Source organism: Nyctereutes procyonoides, unplaced genomic scaffold (assembly GCF_905146905.1).
Source record: "Nyctereutes procyonoides isolate TBG_1078 unplaced genomic scaffold, NYPRO_anot_genome, whole genome shotgun sequence".
Taxonomy (NCBI): Eukaryota; Metazoa; Chordata; class Mammalia; order Carnivora; family Canidae; genus Nyctereutes; species Nyctereutes procyonoides.
In genome coordinates this window covers 62,374,197-62,395,266 of record NW_026575043.1, presented here as the reverse complement: position 1 = coordinate 62,395,266, position 21,070 = coordinate 62,374,197, and the positions used below count along the sequence as shown (strand labels likewise).

Sequence of the window (21,070 nt, the reverse complement as noted above, 5' to 3'; positions counted from 1 at the left end):
TCCGCAGGGCAGGTGTAGGTGATGACGGTGTTCTTCCAGCATATTCTGACAACATTCCGCTCCACGCCAGCACAGCTGATGTGCTTGTGACCAGCACTCATGCTGCCTTGGCCTTTCGCATGGGCTCCAGGTCTATGGTGACAAAGATGCGGATGGCTTCTACCGTGGGGAGACCTGTGCCCGACTCGGCCTTATTCCTTGTAACATGGTCTCAGAAATCCAAGCCGACGATGAGGAGATGATGGACCAGCTTCTGAGACAAGGCTTCCTTCCTCTGAACACGCCTGTGGAGAAAATAGGTAAGAGACAGCCCCCTGCTCACGCCTGCACTTGCTGGTGGGGCTGCTCCTGCCTCCCCAGCACCCTGAGGCCACACCACCAGCTGGGAGCAGGAGGTAGTGTGGACAGGGTCCAGTCTGTGCCTTTCAAACATATCAAGGGAATCTGAAAATTAACCCACTCTGCAAACCAGCTTGTAATAGTCCTGCATGCTTTATGGACATCTAGGCACTACATATTTATGGCTTTCCAATGGAAGATGGAGTGCAGCCTTGCTTACCGAAAGTCTCTCCAATCTAGAAAATACTTTGTGGTGTTTTTGAATGTTCTGAAATTTATGAGTTTATAATGTGACCCCCGCGGTGATGGTCAGGAAGCGAGGCCACCGGGAAAGCTGAGGTCATGACTGTGCAGCCCTCAGAGTGGCATTAATGTCCTTATAAAAGAGGCCCCAGGGGCGTCCCTCTCCTCCTCTACCCTGCGAGGACGCGGAGCCTCGGGCTCGGATTCCAGCCCTCGGAGCCATGAGCAGCGAGCGCCCGCCGCGTTCTGGCAGCGCGAAGACTGGATGCCGGGGCCGGGCTGAGAGCGTTGGCCCATCCGCAGTTGGGTTCAGAGGGGGGTGAGGGAGCGTTGTGCTTTCCATTCTTCAGGTGGACGTTGCTGGTCCAAAAGGCAGAAAATATTTTCACCCTTTAGCGTGGGGAGATGACAAACTCCTTCGTTTATCTTGACCCAATTTGCAAGCACGAGTGAGTACACAGCAAAACTGGTTTTGGTGAATTTAAACATTATATTTGTGATCTCTAAATTTTGCCCACAGGCAGGGAAAATCTACTCATCACAAAAGCGTTTGCTTTCTCTAAATAGCTGGAGGCAGAAAGAAACATTTTGTGTCATTTATGTTTTAGGTTTTATGCTTCAAAACGTTAGGTTAACTTAGTTCTGAATTGGATTTCAGAGACAAAATTCAATGGCTCAAAGAATATGTGTCATTTTAAGGATAATCACAAAATCAAATAAAACGGTTCAACCTCTTTGGTATGAATGAACTCACAATCTGAAGGTGAGTAAAACCCACTTCTGCTAGTTGTGGCTTCCTGTGAGTACACTGCCCAGATCCAGTCCACGAGACTGAAGCTCTGTGAGGCCTGTCCCCCCCCGATTCCCTTCCTGACGCCACTGTGATGGGTTCAGAGCAGGAACGGACTCTGAACACCGCAGACCCCGAAAGCCGACAAGCACTCCACTAGAAAACAGTAGCTTGATTCGTGTTACCAGTTAGATTAAATGTCTGCTTTATTCTTTTTTTCTGAATGTGACTTTTGAGAGAACCTGACGGAGACTCCACAGGCCCTTCTAGCACTAGGAAGTATCATTGTCACTGCAGACTGAATGTGCTCCTCCCTCGGCAGCTGGGACAGGTGGGGTGGGGTGGACGGGTGGTTGGGGCTGCTGGAGCAGGACCCTGTGTCTGCCTCATGGCCCTTTCCCGACATCACGTGTGGTGAGACAGGTAGAAAGTGGGTATGGACTGGAAAAGAAGACATTTAACTTTTTCTAGTCACAGATGACATGAAAATCTACTTAGAAAATCTCCAAGAATCTAGAACGGAAGTTTCTAGAACTAACAAGTGGCCTTAGCAAGGTCAACAGATACAAAAGCAATTGTTTTTCTAGATGTTCAGCATGAAAAGTTTGATATTGACATTTAACAAGTAATACTGTTGCCAAGGGAAGGGCAGATGCACCAGGCTCTGTGTGGGCTAGACCAGGAGGGTTGAGGAAGGTCATCAGGATCCCTAAGTAAATAGACACGATGTCACCAGAGTTCAGGCGGGTGAAGACATCCAACATCCCCACACGGACCTGCAGCTGTGACCACCCCAGTCAATGTCTGTGCCGGGATCTGTGAAGAACTGATATGCTGAACCAGACGTGTGTGCAACAGCAAAGGGACTACAGTTGCCCAACGAGGTTTTATTTTTTTTCCAAGATTTTATTTATTTATTCATAGACACACACAGAGAGAGAGAGGCAGAGACACAGGCAGAGGGAGAAGCAGGCACCATGCAGGGAGCCCGACGCAGGACTTGATCCCGGGCCTCCAGGATCACACCCCGGGCTGCAGGCGGCACCAAACCGCTGCGCCACCGGGGTTGCCCCCAACGAGGTTTTAAAAGAACAGTGGAAGAACTCATGTGAGTGGTTTTGAAGACTGAGCATGTAGGTGAGCTAATGCGGGTGAGGTGGTGTCAGTGACCCCAGAGGCACACAGGTCTGTGGAACAGGGCAAGTCCGGACACAGACTGGTACGTGCACCGTCCACTCGGTTTTGACCAAGGTTGGGGAAAGGACAGCCTTTTCCATAACGGGTGCTGGAATTGAGCCAAGAAAATGAAGCTCAGGCCACACTCCTGCCAAAATAAAAAAAAAAAAAAAGAACTCAAAATTGAACACAGTCTTAAGTGTAAAAACTAAGACCATGGAACGCCTAGGAAAAAACTTTGTGGTGATTAAGCAATGATTTCTGACATGACACTCAAACCATGACGCAAGAGAAAAGACTGGTGTCAGGCTTCAGTAAAATTGAGCCACTCTAGGCTGAGAAACAGCACAAAGAGAAAGGCAAGAGGAACCACAACGGCTCAGCAAGAAAGCAAACCATTCACGCAAAGTGGGCCAGAGATCAAGGAGACCCTTTGCCACGGAAGGTACAGGGATGGTGAACAAGCAGGTGGAGAGAGGCCAAGCGTGATCGGGGAAACACAGGTAAAGCCACGACAAGGAGCCAGGATGCCCCAACTAGGATAGCCACACCCAGTGTGCACAGGGACGCGGAACTGGAGCTCCAGCCGCTGGAGGGAAACCTGCGCGGCACAGCCACTCTGCCCGACAGGTGGACATGTCCTTCTATAGCCGGACACACATGCAGACAGTCCATCCACCCCTCCTGCGTCCTTGCCCTGGAGGAGGGGGGCTTCCGTACACTCCAGCAGCTATGTGAGCCTTCCACTGGCTGGACTGAGGATCATGGATGCGGGGACAACAGGCGTCTTGCCCCTGATAAGTGGATCCGTAACTGGTGCATCCACACAGGGTGCTCCTCACCAGTAAAAGTAGGACTGCTGACATGAAATCACACCAATGGATCTCAGGTGCGTTGCCTGATAAATGAAGCGAGTTTCTAAAAACTGTATGATTCCATCTACAGGATATTCTAGAAAAGGTGAAAGTATTGGGACGAACATAAGCCAGTGGTTATCTGGGCTGGAGGTGATGACAAGAATCGTACGGGAATTTCTGGGTGTGACGGAACTGTCCTATATCTTGATGACCAGATGGGCTCCCTGTCATTTACAGAAGCAGACTCTAGACAGAATGTATTTCAATGACTGTTCATGCTCACAGCACTCCCTGGAGAATTAACAAAACTCCGAAGTACAGTAAGGGACCCCAAGAAGAACTTGGAATTATTTCAAGGAAACACATGTTCACAGGCCCTACAGAGGCATCCTCCTGTTTCTAAATTAAAACAGCGGTTCTTGAGCAGGAGCCAAGGTGTGGATCCCTGGACCTTCACGCACACGCAGCCAGACACTGCACCTGCTAAGAGCCCCTGAAAGTTTGCCTGTTGCTTTCAGAATACTTGTCTTTAATGGTCTTCATTTGTATGAATTCCAAAAACCAGTTCCAGGCACAAAGTGGCTGTGTTTGGAAGACATGCTCCAGCAGCAGCTTTCTCTGGGGGAGACTGCTGTCCTGTGCTGCCCAGAGACTTTGGATCTGTTATTCCGGAGGATCGCCTACTTCATCTTAGTCTCCCTGTTGGATGGACACATTGGGGAAGGGAAACGTCCTTGCTATTGTAAGAGGGGGACAATGGGCCAGAGAAAATATGTGAGGACAAACAGCAGAAGGCAACCGGCCCCAGAGCTGGAGGCTTTGCTGGTGCGCGTGCCCCTGAGCACAAGACACCTGAGAGGGTGGTCATCTGGTCCTGCGGGCCAAGTATGCCCTGCCCTACTACCTTGGGGACAAGGGACAGGGGATGCCACTCCTTTTGAAATAACCACATGATGGCTTTCTTCTTGTGATGTAAACAGAGAGAAGCAGAAGAAGCAGCCGGCAGCCAAGGGTGACACGAAGGGTGGTGGCCCTGTACGATTACGACCCGAGAGAAAGCTCACCCAACATCGACGTGGAGGTACATGGCTGGTCCCTGGGCCTTTCCCTGCAGAGCTGCCGGGAGCCATGTGATTTGCTCTCCCACCTCCAACTTCTCTGAACGTTGTCCATAGGGAGGGCGACCAGACCAGTAAATGGTAGGAGGAGATAGATAAGGGGCACAGCAGCTATGGACAAACCTCATCGCTGTGGCCCGGGGTCCTCGTACAGGATGCTATGGGAGGAGGAGTCTGTGATCCTCGTCCTCATCCTCGTCCTCGGGGGATGGCTCTGTAGGGTTGTCTTGAAGGGAGAATTAACAGCCCACCTTGTCTGGCCCCGAGCGAAAGCAGTAGGGCCTCACACACGCACGTGGAAGCTGAGAGGGAGGCCTGGGCTCCTCTGCTCACATGGTCTGGGCTGGTGTGGCCCTTGACACCCTGGCAAGATGGGAGGGACTGGCCTCCAGGGCTAAGGGGCTAGGTTTTTAGCCCGTGCACCTGCTTCCTCAGATGAAAAGCTGTGTCTGAGTCCATGACCCACAGTTTTCATTAGGCCCGACACGCTGCCAACTCATGGTTCAGATTCAGAGCTCACTCTCCAAGCATTTCTGTGCAGACCTGATTCCTCGGGGACACCTGGTGGCGTTGAGATGTCAGCTTCCTTCCCTCGTCTACATGGTCAGAGATAAACCCACATATCCTTTGTCTGTGTCTGCATCCTGCATTAGAGTCCATGTGCCTGTCTCTATGCTGGTGCCTGGCATGTCGCAGACACTTCGTAGACAATTCATAATTGAGTAAAGGTTTTTGCACTCAGTGAAAGGTCCTTGCACTGCAGAGGATGTTTCCCTGAAATCTTGGGTTTTTCATGTTAACCCTTTGACTAGTTTTAGAAGGGAACCACAGGGGTGAGGGGAACACAGCAGCAGTGCCACGTTCTGGTGAGGATGGGGAGGTGGCGCTTTGCCTGGAGGCGGGCTGTACTCTGAGTGCATCTTCGTCCCCAAGATGCTGTGCACAGAGGTGCTCGTCGGCTTCCTGCCCTTCCTCCCTGTTTGATTGAAAGAGCAGGTCGGTACCACCATAATAAGAAAAAAAAAATCAGTAGAGCATTCGTGAAGAACGTGTTGAAGGAAACCAACAACTCTGTATGGGAAGGTGTTGTTAACTTGACCTGCTCTCTCCACAGGCCGAGCTCACGTTTTGCACGGGGGACATCATTACTGTTTTTGGTGAGATTGATGAAGATGGATTTTATTATGTAAGTTTTTGAAACATCAAAAAACACCGTTTGCTTCATTTTGTATGTATATTTTTGCTTGTGTGTTCTTGCCCCTAAAAGTACCTAAATGCTTCCTCTGGCTTTCAGAAAGGTCCCTGTCCCAGAGGTTATGATTCAGGAAGGTGGGGCTGTGAGCAGCTCTGTCCCTTCTTCTCTGACAAGGGCACTGCCCGTGTCCATAAGCTTAAACCAAGGATACATATTCATATTCTCCTACTTAGAATTGTCTTCCATCCACACATGTACCAAACAATTTAACTTTCTGGTTATTTATAAGGTGTACCTTTTCATACAGAAGAAGGAAGGAGTGCAAATAAGCAAAGTTAACACCTAGTCCACACCAACAGAGTGTAGGACTCCGTGCTGACCTTCCTCTGAGCTGGTGGCAGCCGGGCCAGGTGAGGAGCAAGGGTCCTGGCTCAGAGCCCAGGGTCCAGCGACCTCCTTCCTTTCCCAACGTTTCCTGAGGAAAAGAGAGAAAGAATGTGGATGTGCTTCTCTTGGTGCTTCTGCACCTGGGGCCCCTGAGTGCCTCCATCCCAGGCCCGAGCCTGCAGGGCCAGGAGGGAGCTGACTAGTGGGCCGATGGGGTGCCCACTGCAGGTGTGGCTTGAGACAGGGCTGCCATCCTGCACCAGGATCCCCATCTTCCCCATCCCCCTGCCATTTTAAAAAATCGCAACAGCTGGGAAAGTGTCAAGTCCCGGCAAGGTAGGTTTCCCTTTGACTCCAGTGAGTTCACAGCCTCAGATGTGCATGGAATCCAAGTTCCTGATTCTTGCAGGTCAGTGTTCAGTGCGGCTGCTCATGCTCTGTGCCCCATTTCTTTCTAGGTGAGACTGTGAAGGGTCTGCCAGTGGGCAGATGGCAGGCTTTCTGTCCTGTCACGGACTCGAGAGTGGGTGGGCGAGAGAGGTGGGAGCCCCCAAGGCTGAGGCACAGGCTATGGGCCGGTCCAGGTGATGCAGGAGAGCAGTTGGAGGCGGCATGGGTGCCAGAGCTCGGGTGGTTAGTTGGGGTGAGTGTATTGTCCAAGAAGATGCCCAGATTCTGCCGTGGGTGTTAATAGGATGGCGTGTAGGAGGCCCAGAAGGATGGATGGGACACAGTAAACACCGTGGGCATGTCCATGCCCCCTTCTGCTCAGTGAGCCCAGAGCCAGGGTCCATCTGGATATGCCTGGAAGTGCAGGACTGTCCTAGGTCTGGGTCCTCACGGGCCTCATGATCTGAACGTGGTGCCACCGGGAATTTGAGGATGAGGCTGTGCGTTTTCACAGAACATGGTCCCCAGATGCAAGCCATCTATTCCACGTGGTGCCCGCCTGAAGGAGCAGACGTGGCTGATGCTGGAGGGGACTCTGGCTGAGGCCTGGGCTGTGTAGACATTGGAGTGTCTGCGTGTAGATGTGATTTGTGACCCTTGATGTGGGAGAAATCCTCGGGGGCACTTGTATAGTAATGTAAGCAACGAAGACGTCCTAGAGAAAGTCCCTAAGGGACACCAAGAGAGAAAAATGAGCTCCTAGGGGAGGCTGACGAAGGCGGATTAGAGTGGTCGCCAGAAAGGGGACAGAGGCCTCCGGGGTCGCAGCGAGGGCAGGTGGCCAGACCGGGCACGTGTGTACTGGGCTCAGGAGGGATTCTTGCTGGGAAGATGTGGGAGATACCCAGGGGTACCTCTCTTAATTTTTATCTTCAATTGTGGTAAAACACATACAATTTGCCGTCTTGCTGGCTTCTAAGTGCACGGTGCGTGGCGATGCACACACTCAGGCTGTCGGGCAGGCATCGTCACCATGCACCTCCGGGACTCTTTCCCTCTTGAAATTCTGAAACTCCATCCTCATGAAACACTAGTTACCCTGCATCCCTGCCATCCTCCAGCACCGGCACCCCATCTCCTTGCCGTCCCCACGAATCTCCCTGCTCCCAGGGCCTCACGGAAATGCAGCCACACGCAGTGAGTTTTTTCACGCCTGCCTCACCTCACTGAGTGGAACATCGTGCAAGCCCGCATCTCCTTCCTTTTCAAAGCTGGATGCTACTGCACACTGGGTGTATATGGCTTGGCTCCCTGTTTGTCTATCAGTGGACACTTGGCCACTGCGATGAACATGGTGTGCGAACATGGCCCTCGGGCCCTGCTTCCACATCCCCTGGGTCCCGACCCAGGAGTGGAATTGCTGGGTCATATGCTAAATCTGTGTTTTACTTTGTGAGGAGCCGCTGGACTATTTTGCCCTCAGCAGTGCGTAAGGGTTCCGATTTCTCCATGTATTTGGCGACATTTTTTTTTTTTTAATTGGTGTTTTGTTCGTTTTTGTTTTGTAGTAGCCGTCCTCATGGATGTGAGGTGGTAGCTTGTCATTTTGTCCTGCACTTCCCTAGGATGTTAATGTTAATTAATGTTGAATATCTTTTCACGTGCGTTGGCCATTTGTGTGTCTTTTGTGGGGAAATATCAAAGTCAGTCCGTTGTCTGCTGTTTAATGGGGCTCTCGTGTTGAGTTCTTTGTGTGCTCTGGACATGAAGCCCTCCGTAAATAGCTTGCAGATATTCTCTCATCCATCCCGTGGGTTCCCTCTTTGCTCCGTTGGTTGTGTCCTTGGATGCAGTTTCTAATCCTGAGGGAGTGGGCTGCCCATCTCATGCTGTCATTTCCTAGACTTGCAAACAGAGCAACAAGCTCCCATGTAGTCTGGGGCCAGCCAGCCTGGGACTTGGTTTTGGGCACTGGTGGGCATTGGGGATGGTGGGGAGGAAGTGACACAGTGGCTATTACCCACTTGGTACAGATGTCCTGTGGATGGTGACCTCAACTATGTACCTGCATAGATATGTGAGAGAAAGTTCTGGAAGGGAGTAGATGAGCCTGAAGAGTATTACCTTTGAGGAGGTATCAACAGACACTTTCATGTCCTCCAGATTGTTTACATTTTTAGAGTGAGAATGTGGTCGTCCGTGGGACAGATCGGTAGCTCTCTGTCTGGCCTGCACACTGGACCACCTGTTGGCTGCCCACCTCCACCTCTGCTTTGGGAGGGGATCAGTCTGTCTGGATCGGTGCGCCTGTGCAAATGGTGTTTTTAAAGATCCCTATGGGTGCTGAGGTCAGCCAGGGTGAAGGGCCACTCCACTGGGAGGTCCTGAGGACTGGTCCTGGCAGTTGCCTGAGCCCTGTGACCAAACCACAGCTTCCTCAGCTCCACCCCAGACAGGCCCTCGGGGAGGGGACAGGACCCTGCCCCATAAGCATGTGCCAGGGTTGTTCTTCTGATCAGGGTGGTCTGGAACCACCGGACTCCCTTTGACTCCTGAGCCAGAACGAACCTACCAGGCAACTCTACCTGGAGCTCTGCCCCTGCGACCAAAGCAAGAGGTAGGTTTTGGGAAAGTAGAGTAATTCATTCTTCTGTGTTTCTAGGGGGAGCTTAATGGGCAAAAAGGCCTTGTCCCTTCGAACTTCCTGGAAGAAGTGCCTGACGACGTGGAAGTCTACCTGTCTGACGTGCCGTGCCACTACCCCCGAGACACGCTGGTGCGCTCCAAGGCAAAACGGGTAAGCAGACACTCCCAACACTTTTGACTCCTGTCCCACTCTGCCACATACGGTTTAACAGAGTCCTCGCGTGGGTGTTTGTGCATCTTAGGCTGAAAAGCCTATGCCCTGAATCCTTTTTTCTCTGCCCTTTCATGGGGGTTGTGCCTAAAAATTCTAATTTATGCTTATTTCACAAAAACTGCCCCTCTTGATTCTAACCAGTCTGCCTTTCCTCACCAAGGGAGCCCTCATCCTACACTGTAGATGCATATTCCGGTTGGGTTGAGAGTGAAGGGGATGACTAGCCCTTCCGTTCGGTGGCCAGGCTGGCCATTTGTCCTGCTAGGGTTTTAGTTCTCTTACCAAACACCAGAGACCTTGTCCAGCATAATTAACTATTAGAGAACATTCATGTGTAGTGTCTCATTTTTATTTTATTTCATCACTGCCAGTTTTTATATATTATATTTTTATATATATATATTTTTATTTCTTTGCTCATCTGCTTGGAAACAGAAGAAGAGTGTTCATTTCACACCTTAATCAGGCACTCTAGCCTCCACGTAAGTGAGCAGCTGAAGATACCCGTGCAGGTAGCGGTGCCAGCGGCCTTAGCGGACTAGGGCGGGAGATGCAGGGCTTCACTGTGGGGTTCAAACAACAACAAAAAAGAAATATGTCTCAAAAAAAACATTGGACCTAAAATAGTAGGCTCTTACTCGATCTCAGTTGTAAAGCAACTAGATTTGCAGTCAAATAATCATCTTTGCTACTCATTTCCTACCATTTACATTAAGAATATTTCAAAGGCCAACATTGGGAACATATTTCTTAAGAGGCTAATTGTTTGTTTACGTAGAGAGTGTTCCGACGTCTCCTCGTAACTCAAGCTGCATATTGCATTGTTGGCCGCTCTTGGAAAAAAGCACAACCTAAACAATGGTGTTTACTATAGGAAAATTTTCCTTTAAAAACACATAACTCGAGATCAAGCAGATGAGTAGTGAGCACTGAGCGATCCAGACTTGGCTCTGAACACGCCACCTGCCGGCTTGACTCCCCACGAGGTGCTGTCAGGTGGCCATACCTCTATCTCTCGAGAGAGCATATGCTCCTCCCTAAAGCACAAACACGTGTTCTGAGCACACGGGCGTTTGCCGCGAGGCCAATCTGCCTGGGCACCAATGCAATACTAGGTTTTACGAGACATGCAGCTGCAGTGATTACATTAGATGGAACAGATGGTATCTTCAGGTGTACTTTGGGATGCTTTACTAGGTGTTTTCCATTGGAACTAGACCTTGATTTTAAATCCAAGCAAGCTTGAAGCCCTTGGCTCCCATCACGTGCCCGCTGGCTACTGAACACTCATGTTAGGCAGAGCTTTGTGTGGAGAGGTGAGGGAGTGCAGGACAGGAGACTCTGTGCTCTCAGGTGCGCACCGGGGTGCGCCCAGATGGGAGGCGGGCACCAGAGCCCCCGCTGCTGAGTAAGCCCACAAAGCACACAGAGGCACTGCTGTGCGCTCTCTATTGGCAAAAATTCATCTCCAATCACTTGGAAATAACAAAAGCATGCGATAAGGGCCTTTAAGCTTCCTTTGATTATGATTGAGGTTCATTTTAGTTGTTTTTTTTTTTTTCTTTCAACCGGTGTGCCATCTGCTACAGTGTACTGACTCCCCCAGGAATGCACTCTATAAGATCAGCATTCTCTGTCCTTTCCCCCCACCCCCACCCTGGCCCCACACCCCGTTGCTTTCAGATCCAACAAGTTCCCTTTAAGAACTTTTGCTTTTAAGATTACTGATGGGTACTAGGCCAATTTCACTATAACCTAATCCCCCCCCCCACCTCCGCTTTTGGTCTTAATTCACAAAGTAAATTATTACCTAGCTCTGTTTTGCCAAAGCAATGGCATCCCCCTTCCCCAAAGACAAAGAAACCACAGACCAAACGCGGATGGCTAGACCCTCCCTCTTAGGCCTGCCGTGGGGAGGGTGCGCGAGGCTCGTGGCATCCTTTAACCCCAAAGGAAGACACGAGCCATCCCTTACCTTTCCTGGTGGGGAACGGGGCAGTGCAATGTTACCAGCGGATGGATGTTGTTGGCGCTCACGCACTCAATAAACTGTCACACTGTACCTACTAGGTTCCTCCTGAGGGTTCAGGTACAGCAAGGAGAGCGCCATCCCCCACAGCCCATCTCCATTCGGGGTCACCTCCGTCATCTATGGGTACTGGTAGTCCTGGGAGAGGCAGGGAAATGTCCTCGAAAAAGAAAAAGGGGCTGCTTTCCAGAGGCAAGAAACTGCTGAAAAAGCTGGGTGCAGTGAAATGATCCATGTGCTTTTGGACAACTCCCCAATCCATGTAATTCTCTTTAATTCCAAACTAGGGCTTTCATGACTCAAGTACTTCCTAAAAAAACACTCTCCTCCCCTGACACCAGTAGAGAAATGCTCTTTGCACTACCATCCACTTTAAGCCAACTGCAAGGACAAAGAGCCGCTGGTGCTCCCTCCCAGCCTCTCCGACCGCTCTTGCCTGCGGCCTGCCGGGAGGCGGGGTCTCCCCGACACACAGGGGCCAGTAGCTTTTTGTGGCTCACTCCCCACCTGTGCTTCCGGTCTCTGTGCATTTGTCATCCGCCCTTAAAGGAATGGTTTCCACCTTCTTCCCTTTGCAAAACGCTTGCCTCATGACGCATAACTCACTTTAACTCTGGTCTTGAAATTCCTAGTTTAACCGCCTTGATGTTTTGCCTTATTGATGCACAATGATTTGTACTGTCTAATAAAAGCTACGGTGTACACTTTGTATGTGTCGTGCATTCAGTGCTCTTCATTCTCACAGACACAGTGCTTGGAAATCCAGTTGTACAGGCTGCGCATTTTGAACCCCGAGCTTTTTGCCTTCCCAGAGTGAGCCGGGCGACACACAGAAAATGTTTACTTACTTAGATCATTCAGAAAAGAGAGAAAGAGAGAGAGAGACAGAGAGAAAGTCACTTTGTTTGGAGAAGCACCACTCCTTCAACCTGCCCAAAAGCTGAGATATGCTCACTGCTTTCAGTGTTACATGTTGTGGCACATGGACTGATGTCACTTCCATGATCTGTCACATGCCATACACAGACCCCCCCTCCCCCGCCCCCCCAGCAAACAGCACACAGCAGAGCAGTCCCCATGATGCACACGCCACACCCACAACATCCTAAGCTTAAGTCTGTTTGAAATGGCTCCACACCAGTCTTCATCATTGGCACTTGAACAAGAGACTTACAAAGTTGCTGGCAGATGTATTTGATTGGTTACTCTTTTGTATTTCTTGTCCACTTGTAAATTGTTTTTACTCTTTATACATACTTTTCAGACTGCCTTTCTTTTGTAATTTATGGAAGGTTTATAAATGAATGACTAAGCTTTTCCCATTGTGTCTTCAAAAATTATATTGTAAATTGTAATATATTAGTATGTGGTACATTTATTAAAAGGAAATTAGTCTGTGTGTGGTTCAGTACTGTGAGCGTGTGTGCATGTGTACAGCTAGTGTAAGATATTTTATAGAAATAAAATTTGTTATTTTATACAATGCCGTTTCTTCTGTATCTTTGTTTTAAACACTTCTTATGCTCAGTGAAATAAGTCAGTCGGAGAAGGACAAACACTATATGTTCTCATTCATTTGGGGAATATAAAAAATAGTGAAAGGGAATAAAGGGGAAAGGAGAAAAAATAAGTGGGAAATATCAGAAAGGGAGACAGAACATAAAGACTCCTGACTCTGGGAAACGAACTAGGGGTGGTGGAAGGGGAGGAGGGCGGGGGGTGGGGGTGAATGGGTGACGGGCACTGAGGAGGGCACTTGACGGGATGAGCACTGGGTGTTATTCTGTATGTTGGCAAATTGAACACCAATAAAAAATTAATTTATTATTAAAAAAATAAAAAACACTTCTTATCAGAGCAGCCTCATGGGATTCCGTTCTCCCGTGCAAACAAGAAAAACTCGATAGGCTTGCCTTTTCTGGCACTCCCTTTTTTCTAAAATAGTTGTGACCAACACTCAGGGAGTCATTTACAAAATGCCGTCACTCTTGCACCATTGGCAACAGCCTGCTGGGGCCAACAGAAGTGATTCGCACTGAGGTGATATTCTTTGTGCAAGAGGAACACTCACATACAGCTGAGGCTTTGCGGCTGAATTCAAACCCTGTTTGTAATATTTCCTGGGATGCCTGGGTGGCTCAGCAGTTGAGCATCTGCCTCCGGCTCAGGCATGATCCCAGAGTCCTGGGATCGAGTCGCACACTGGGCTCCCAGCATGGAGCCTGCTTCTCCCTCTGCCCATGTCTCTGCCTCTCTCTCTGTGTCTCTCATGAATAAATAAATAAAATCTTAAAAAAGTTCCCTTTGGCAACTTTACAATTCAGACGATGTGAGTAGAGGACACTGCACAATCTTATTGCCGAGCATCTGCCGAAGGCCAGAGGCCATAGAGTTTTAGTTATGTGAGATGAATAAACTTGGAAGAACTAAAATAAAAAAATCCTAGATCAAATGGAATGTTTTAAATTAAAAAAATTAATTCCAGTTCAAGAAATACTGAGGTAAGAAATTAGGGTCTAAACAACCGCATGGATGCATTTTTTTGCTGCTACATGTCTAAAGGTGGTGAAAATGGTAAATTTTCCTATGTATACTTTATTTACCGTGGTAAAAAACAATTGGTGACAATTTCTCAAAAGAAAAAAAAATTAGCAAAGGTAGCCGGGACTAATGTTCCTCTAAATCTTTTGAAAATATTTACAAATATCCCCAAGTATGGAGGCATACTCAAATGTAGGCAAAACTGAAGCAATAATGAGCAGACTTAGCTTTGATGAATACTACTGAAAACTTACAGAGTACATGATGCAAATTGTATATAACTTCCAGAGTGAAGGAAAATGCCCAAACTCCGGAGGCCAGCAGTTTCCTGATAGCAAAACTTGACGGAGACATTACAAGAAATCCACAGACCAAGGTGCACATGAATTTTTTAAAAATTCCTTAATGAAATACTTGCAGATTAAATCCAGCAATATATTAAAAGGATGATTGATACTCTATGCCCAGTTGTAGCTCATCCCAGGAATGAAGGCTGCCTTAACTTTCTGGAAAAAAAATCCAACATACTTTATCGTACTAGTAGAGCAGAAGACAAAAGCTATCTGATCATTTCAGGAGATGCAAGGGAAGCATTGGACAAAATTTAACACCTGTTCAGGAAACTAGGAGAAGGAAGGGATTTATCTCAACTTGAAAAAATTAGCAGCCAACACCATACTTAATAGTAAAAGACGGGCTGTGTTTTTTCCATCAAAACCAATGCAAGGACATCCATCTGACCACTTATGTTCAACATTACACATGCCACAATTAAGACATCAGCATAATAAGGAAAGAAAAGTCATATACTTCGGAAAGGAAGAAGTAAAATAGTCTTTGTTTGCAGATGACGAAACTGTATGAAGAAAATGCTAAGAGAGCTACAGAATGTGTTGGGAAGAAGAAGTGCATTTGACAACTTCTGTCCCCCCGGGGGGAGCAATGAGGTCAACATACACACATCATTGGTATTTCTACAAACTAGCAGGGAACAATTAAAACAGAAATTAAGGTACAAATAGAAGTGGTATAATAATAAAAATATATGTAATTAGTGATGTTCTCACCAAAACCATGATATACTTAGGAACACGTTTAACAAAACATGAGCAAAACCTGTGTGCTGAAAATTATAAAACATTGTTTAGATACAAAAGGGCTCTTAAAGCGATACAGAATATGTTCGTGGTTTAGAAGATGTAATATTGTTAAATTTCTGATTTCTCTCAAGTGGATCTATTGATTCAGTGAATGGAGTCAAAATCCCAGCAGGCCTTTGCTTTGACTGCATTAAAAAAATAATGCAGAAATGGAAATGATCTACGATCACCAAGACAGTTTTGAAAAAGATGAACAAAGTTGAAAGACTCTGGTCACCTGATTTTGAGACTTGTAAGGCTATAGTAATCAAGACAGTGTTGTTTTTTGTAAAATGTGGACATTGAAGTCATGGGCACAAACTAGAGAGTCTTGGAGTAAATGCATATGTAGGTGGCACGTTCATTTGTAGCAAAGGTGCCAAGGCAGTTCAGTAGAGGAAAGAAATACGGTGTTTTCTAGAAATGTTGCAGAAAGACCTAGTTATTTATGAGGGGGAAAACTGTTATCCTCCATGGTGTACAAAAATTAACCCCAAACAGATCACAGTCCTAAATGAAAAAGTTGAAACCATAAAGCTTCTAGAAGAAAATGGAGAAATTTGGCCAGAAAAAGGTCTTATGTAGGACACAATAAGCACAAACTGTACGGAAAAAAAACCCTGATAATTGGACTTCATCAAATTTAAAAACATCTTCTCTTTGATATTTAAGAGAACAAAACAGCAATCTAGAAACTGGGAGGAGACTTTCATAGTGCGCGTATATCTGACAAAATATTTTTATCTAGAATATATAAAGACATTTTACAATTCAATAAGACCAATTTTTTTAAAAACGTACAAAAGATTTGAACAGGTCTTTTATAGGAAATGTAAAAATGGCCAGAATGCACACAGAAAGAAGCTCAGTATTCGTCAGCAGGGACATGCAAATAATAACCCAAATAATATAATGTTACATTACATGCAATTTTTTAAAAATTTTTTTTAATTTTTTTTATTTATGATAGTCACAGAGAGAGAGAGAGAGAGAGAGAGAGAGAGAGAGAGGCAGAGACACAGGCAGAGGGAGAAGCAGGCTCCACGCACCGGGAGCCCGACGTGGGATTCGATCCCGGGTCTCCAGGATCGCGCCCTGGGCCAAAGGCAGGCGCCAAACTGCTGCGCCACCCAGGGATCCCCATTACATGCAATTTTATCTTATTTGGGTTATTTAATTTTAGTTAGAATTTTAAAATTCCATTAAAATGGAAAAGAGTGACATCATCAAACATTGGTGAAGATGCAGAGCACCTGGAATTCGCACGCCTTGCAGGACAGAGCCAGGAGTGCAGCACTTATTACATAGAGACCCTCAGTGTACAGATCTAGCAGCTCTGTGTCTATGTACGTACCCAACAGAAATGAAAGTATGTGTGCACATCAAGGCTTGAACAGAATTTTTAATAGTTTATTACAATAGCCCCAAATGTGAAACACTCCAAGTATCCATCTATTGTTGGTTAAACATAAAATGGAATGAGACAGAGGAGCATAGCTGAGCAAATATACCCCTTACACAGTGACCTGGATGAATCTGTGACCTGGACACAGTATGTCTTGAGCAAAAGAAACCAGACACAAAGGAGCGCATGCTGTAGGATCTCATTTTCATACACTTCCAGAGTAGGTATAAGCAGATCATTGGCTACTTGGGGACAGGTGAGGACTGTTTGCAAAGGAGCAAGAAGGAACTTTTTGTGGGAGGGAATAGACATTTTTCTGAATCTGACTGTGGCACAGATACAGGAGTGTATGCATTTGTCAAAACTCATGCAATTGCATTTGCTGATATGTAAATTATAACTCAATGAAATTGATTTAAAACAAAAGTTAGAGCACCTGGGTGACTCAGTTGGTTAGGCATCTGACTCTTGATTTTGGCTCAGGGGATGATCTCACCGTCCTGGGATTGAGCCTTGCATTGGGCTCCGGGCTCAGCTGGGAGTCTACTTCTCCCTCTGCCTCTGCTCCTCCTCCCAATCCTGCTCACTCGCTCGCACTCTCTCAAGTAAATAGAATCTAATAAAAAATCAGTAAAAGTTGAGTGAGAGGGAATGCAAGTGCTGTCCAGAAAGATCACGTAGCATGTGTGTTTACATATAAATCAACAAGTCCAAACTCACTAGCCTGGGGCCAGGCAGGGAATGGCAAAGGCGTGCCTATTACGGCAGGTGCTTCAGGGCCGAGGAATGAAGCTTGGTGGCCTCCATAGGCCCCAGGACCAGGAGCACGGTGCCCATCTGTGCTAAGGCAGCACTGGCCACGCAATAGCTGAGACCATAAAGTCCCCCTCCAAGGGGCTCCTTCCTGCCCCGATCCCGGCCCTACCAATCACACCCTGGCACGGGACAGGAAACTGGAGAGCGTGGACAAGGATGGACTGGGCTGGGCCTACTTGTCCAGGTCCCCCAGGAAGGAAGCAACGCGATGGCAACAGAAGAGCTGGTCTGACTTCTTGGAGGCCTGACTGGCTGTTGCCCACATGAGTGGTTCAGGCCGCCCCCATGGCACCCACGTCCAGGTCTCAAGCGAGATGCTCACTAGGAGAAGATGCCGGGGCCCTGCCAGTAGTTTCTAAAGCCCCCACCCAGGTGAGCAGAATGGAAAGCAGGTAGTGGGGTTGAGAGGGTGCCCGAACTTGACGGCACGTAAGAAACAGGAGTGCCACTTGACTGGGGGGGAGTAATGATTTACGCACTCAGTAGACAGCTGAGAGCGCGCTGCGTCCGGGCACTGCTTTAAGCCCCGGAGACAGCAGGGAGGAGGACCGAGGCCCAGCCCCCCTGGAGGACATGCTCAAGAGGAAGAAGGGGTACACAGAGGTGACTTGGGGAACACTAAGGCATAGTCAGCAGGAGGCTGAAGACATACAAGACTGGATGCGTAGGGGGTGGCGGGGGCAGAGCCTGCTGCCAGGGGGGCACTGCCTGTGGGGAGGAGCCTGCTAACCGTAGAGAGGCCCACTGTCACGGGACCTGGAGGGGCCTGCTGTCTGCTGTCTGTGGGGGAGCCCCTGTCTGTGGGGGAGCCCCCGTCTGTGGAGGAGCACCCTCTCTGTGGGAGGAGCCCCGTCGGTGGAGGATTCCCTGTCTGTGGAGGTGCCCCTCTCTGTGGGAGGAGACGTCTTTGGGGGAGCCCCCTCTCTGTGGGAGGAGCCCCCTGTCTGTGGCGGGAGCCCCTGTCTGTGGGAGAAGCCCCTGTCTGGTCAGGAGCCCCCTCTCTGTGGGAGGAGCCCCCTGTTTCTGGAGAAGCCCCCTGTTTGTGGAGGAGGCCCCCGTCTGTGGGAGGAGCCATGTCCTTGGGGGAGCCCGCTGTCCGTGGGGGAGCCCCTGTCCCTGGGGGAGCCTGTTCTCCATGGAACTGGTGGAACCTGCTATATTGGGGAGGAGCCCACGGTGTCTGGGGAGGATTCCCCTGTCTGTGGGGACGAGCCCCGTCTGTGGCATTGGTGGAGCCCAATGTTTTGGGGGAGCCTGTCGTGTGTGCTTTGGTGGCATCTATGGGCGGCCGCACGGTGCATGGAAGTGACGGAGCTACCGTGGGGGAGCCGAGGTCCAAGCCGGGTGGCTGCCGTCCGTGGAACAGGGAATGCTGCGGAGCCACTCTCACGAGGGCCGGGGCATGCGGCAGCTTGGGCCTCCGGACGCGGGGAACCGGGCGCGCCCGTATCATGTGCCAAGTGTCTGAGATGGTAATAACGGCCCTCATTGCCCCGGGCCATTGGCAGGGCGACACTCCTGCCAGGTGCTGGAGAGGCTGGACGAGCACTGGTGCCCTGTGGCAGGAGAGACCCTTTTCACCCGTGTGGGCCAGAGGTGTCGTGGGACCACAGTGGCTGTCCTTGCCCCGAGGGCTTGTGGGAACCTGTGGAGGCTGGCCTAACTGAAACGGAAAGCCTTGGCCAGGAGGGAAATTGATGGCTTGAAAAATAGGGAGAAACATGAAATGGTGGGAGGGGCCGATGGAGGTCACTGGCACACAGCTGTCACTAGACCGAGTGTCTGGGACCCCGAGAGAAAATCCGACCAACCCAGTGTAGTCTTGCTAAGTCCGTGGGGCCCTTGCGTAAGCAGAGCAGTTTATCCCCGTGAAGGAAGCTCCAACAAAGCCAGATGCATCGCTGAGTGCCCTCCACTAATGGGGGACTCGCAGGGGGGGGACCCTTGCTCCCGAGGATGACATGGTCCTCCAGTGCATGCATGGGGTGGGGTGGGGTGACCGGAGGCCCCACGTGGAATGAAGCATTTGTTGGTCTTCCACCGACAGACAGGCTGGACTGGCTCGGATTGATGCTAGAGCTGAATGCACACTCATCTATGGAAGGCCCCTAAGAATCTGGGGGAAAAATAGGCCACCGATGGCTATAGGGGACAAATGACCAAGGTTAGACAAAAAGCCTCTATCAACAGATGGGCAGGCTTTGTCCTGTGCATATTAACCCCAGTCCTGAATATGTTGTGGGTGTGAATCTTCCACAGGGTCTGGATCGAACCAGGGCAGGTGAATTTGGGTGGCATAACTTGAGTTATCCCTCAGCTCAAGCAGCCACATCATTATAGGCGTAAAGTCAGGAGGCTGGGGGGGGGGGCAATACCGGCAAGAGCCTAGAGCAAGGGCCATTCTGTGTGTCAGCTCACTGGATGAGACAGAAGTGACACTGAATACAGTATGAACCTCCCCAAACCCTAAAATGGTGGTGTTACAGGCTTTTGCTGGTTGACTGGTGACCTTTTATTCCCCCTCTAGCACATATATTAAGGCTTTTATATTATTTGGTTGAGAAAGGAGTCAATGGGCTCGGGGTGCTAATCCACAAGAGGCTTTCTTACAGGTGAGCATGGTGGTAAGACAAGTCCAAGCCCTGGAGTGCTCGTGCCAAACCTGAGTGGTGAGCTCCATGTGCACTCATGTCCAGGAGGGTTTGGCTAGGGCTCGGGGCAATGACAGAGTGAGAAATCCGTTCCAGTTACTTGCATTGGTTCAGTAAGAATCTGTTCTGGGAGCGCTGGTTATACTGCTGAGGCTTTGAGTGGAAGGTCGTATCTGAGAGAGCCATGGGTAGGCGGAGGGGACCAGACAGCTTTAAGAACAGAGGCTGACTTTATGGACCCAATGCAGCAAGCCCCTTGGGAGAAACTGGCCTGGTACCTGGCTTCCAGGGTTCCAGGAGGAGGAGGAAGGGACGCCGACCAGGTGAGTAAGGAAGGTCACTGCCTGGCAGGTGCAGGAACCTCAGGACATTTGGGGGACCTCAAGAAACGAAGTAATCCTATCTGTAGGTATTGTGCGTGTGACGGCAAATACTTGGCTGGGCTCTTAGCCTTTAAAGGCTATTAAAAGCTCTGATAGTCCTCAGAAGTTCTAGCAAAGCAGACTCAAAAGAACCTAAATGACCAGAGACTATTCTTGCTGCACTTACATAAAGAATTATGCAGGTAAAAAAAAAGAATTACGCAGGTTTGATAAAAATGGACTTATTTTGCCTCTGCTCTAAACAAAACTGATTTTAGAGCAGGGGGTGGCGAACCTGTTTCACTAACACACTGTCATGGGTGTTGATGCCCATTTTCACTGTCCTTGAGTGGGTTATCCTGTATCAGTAAAACTAGGCTGGATCCTTAATTCTGCCTTCCTTGCATATCTGGCAGATTTTCTACCTCACTACTTGCACACTGTAGGTCTGACCTGTAGGACCACCTCCTCAAAAGAGACCACTGTCCAACTGGACTGACCTCTTTAGGAAATGTGGAAGGACAATGCTCAGCCTGTGCCTGCAAGTGCCAAAATAACAGCTCTAACGATGGTGGCTCAGCTCAGTATAGGGTAATGTCTACAGCAGATGCTGGTAGCTTCTTGCTTCCCAGGTCCTAAACCCTGCCTTTCCAGCAGGAAGGAACTACAGCCCTCACTGTCCCCACTCCTTCAACCATGAGGAATGGAACAACGCTGGGGTGGTGCTGGCTCCTAAGAACCAAACTACTACTCTGCTGCTGGAGAAGCCTAG

General features: G+C 49.1%; 1 protein-coding gene across 2 annotated transcripts in view; it reads left to right on the top strand.

The window, feature by feature from the left end:
- RIMBP2 (RIMS binding protein 2) overlaps positions 1-12,093 on the top strand; it is a 218,397-nt gene extending 206,304 nt beyond the window's left edge. For both annotated transcript variants that reach the window (XM_055323130.1, XM_055323132.1), the window contains 5 exons: positions 131-299; positions 4,386-4,486; positions 5,638-5,709; positions 9,158-9,292; positions 11,426-12,093. In XM_055323130.1, coding sequence (XP_055179105.1) covers positions 131-299; positions 4,386-4,486; positions 5,638-5,709; positions 9,158-9,292; positions 11,426-11,614 — 666 coding nt within the window. In that variant the 3' untranslated portion in view covers positions 11,615-12,093. The remainder of the gene's footprint in view (positions 1-130; positions 300-4,385; positions 4,487-5,637; positions 5,710-9,157; positions 9,293-11,425) is intronic.
- Positions 12,094-21,070: the final 8,977 nt, after the last annotated feature.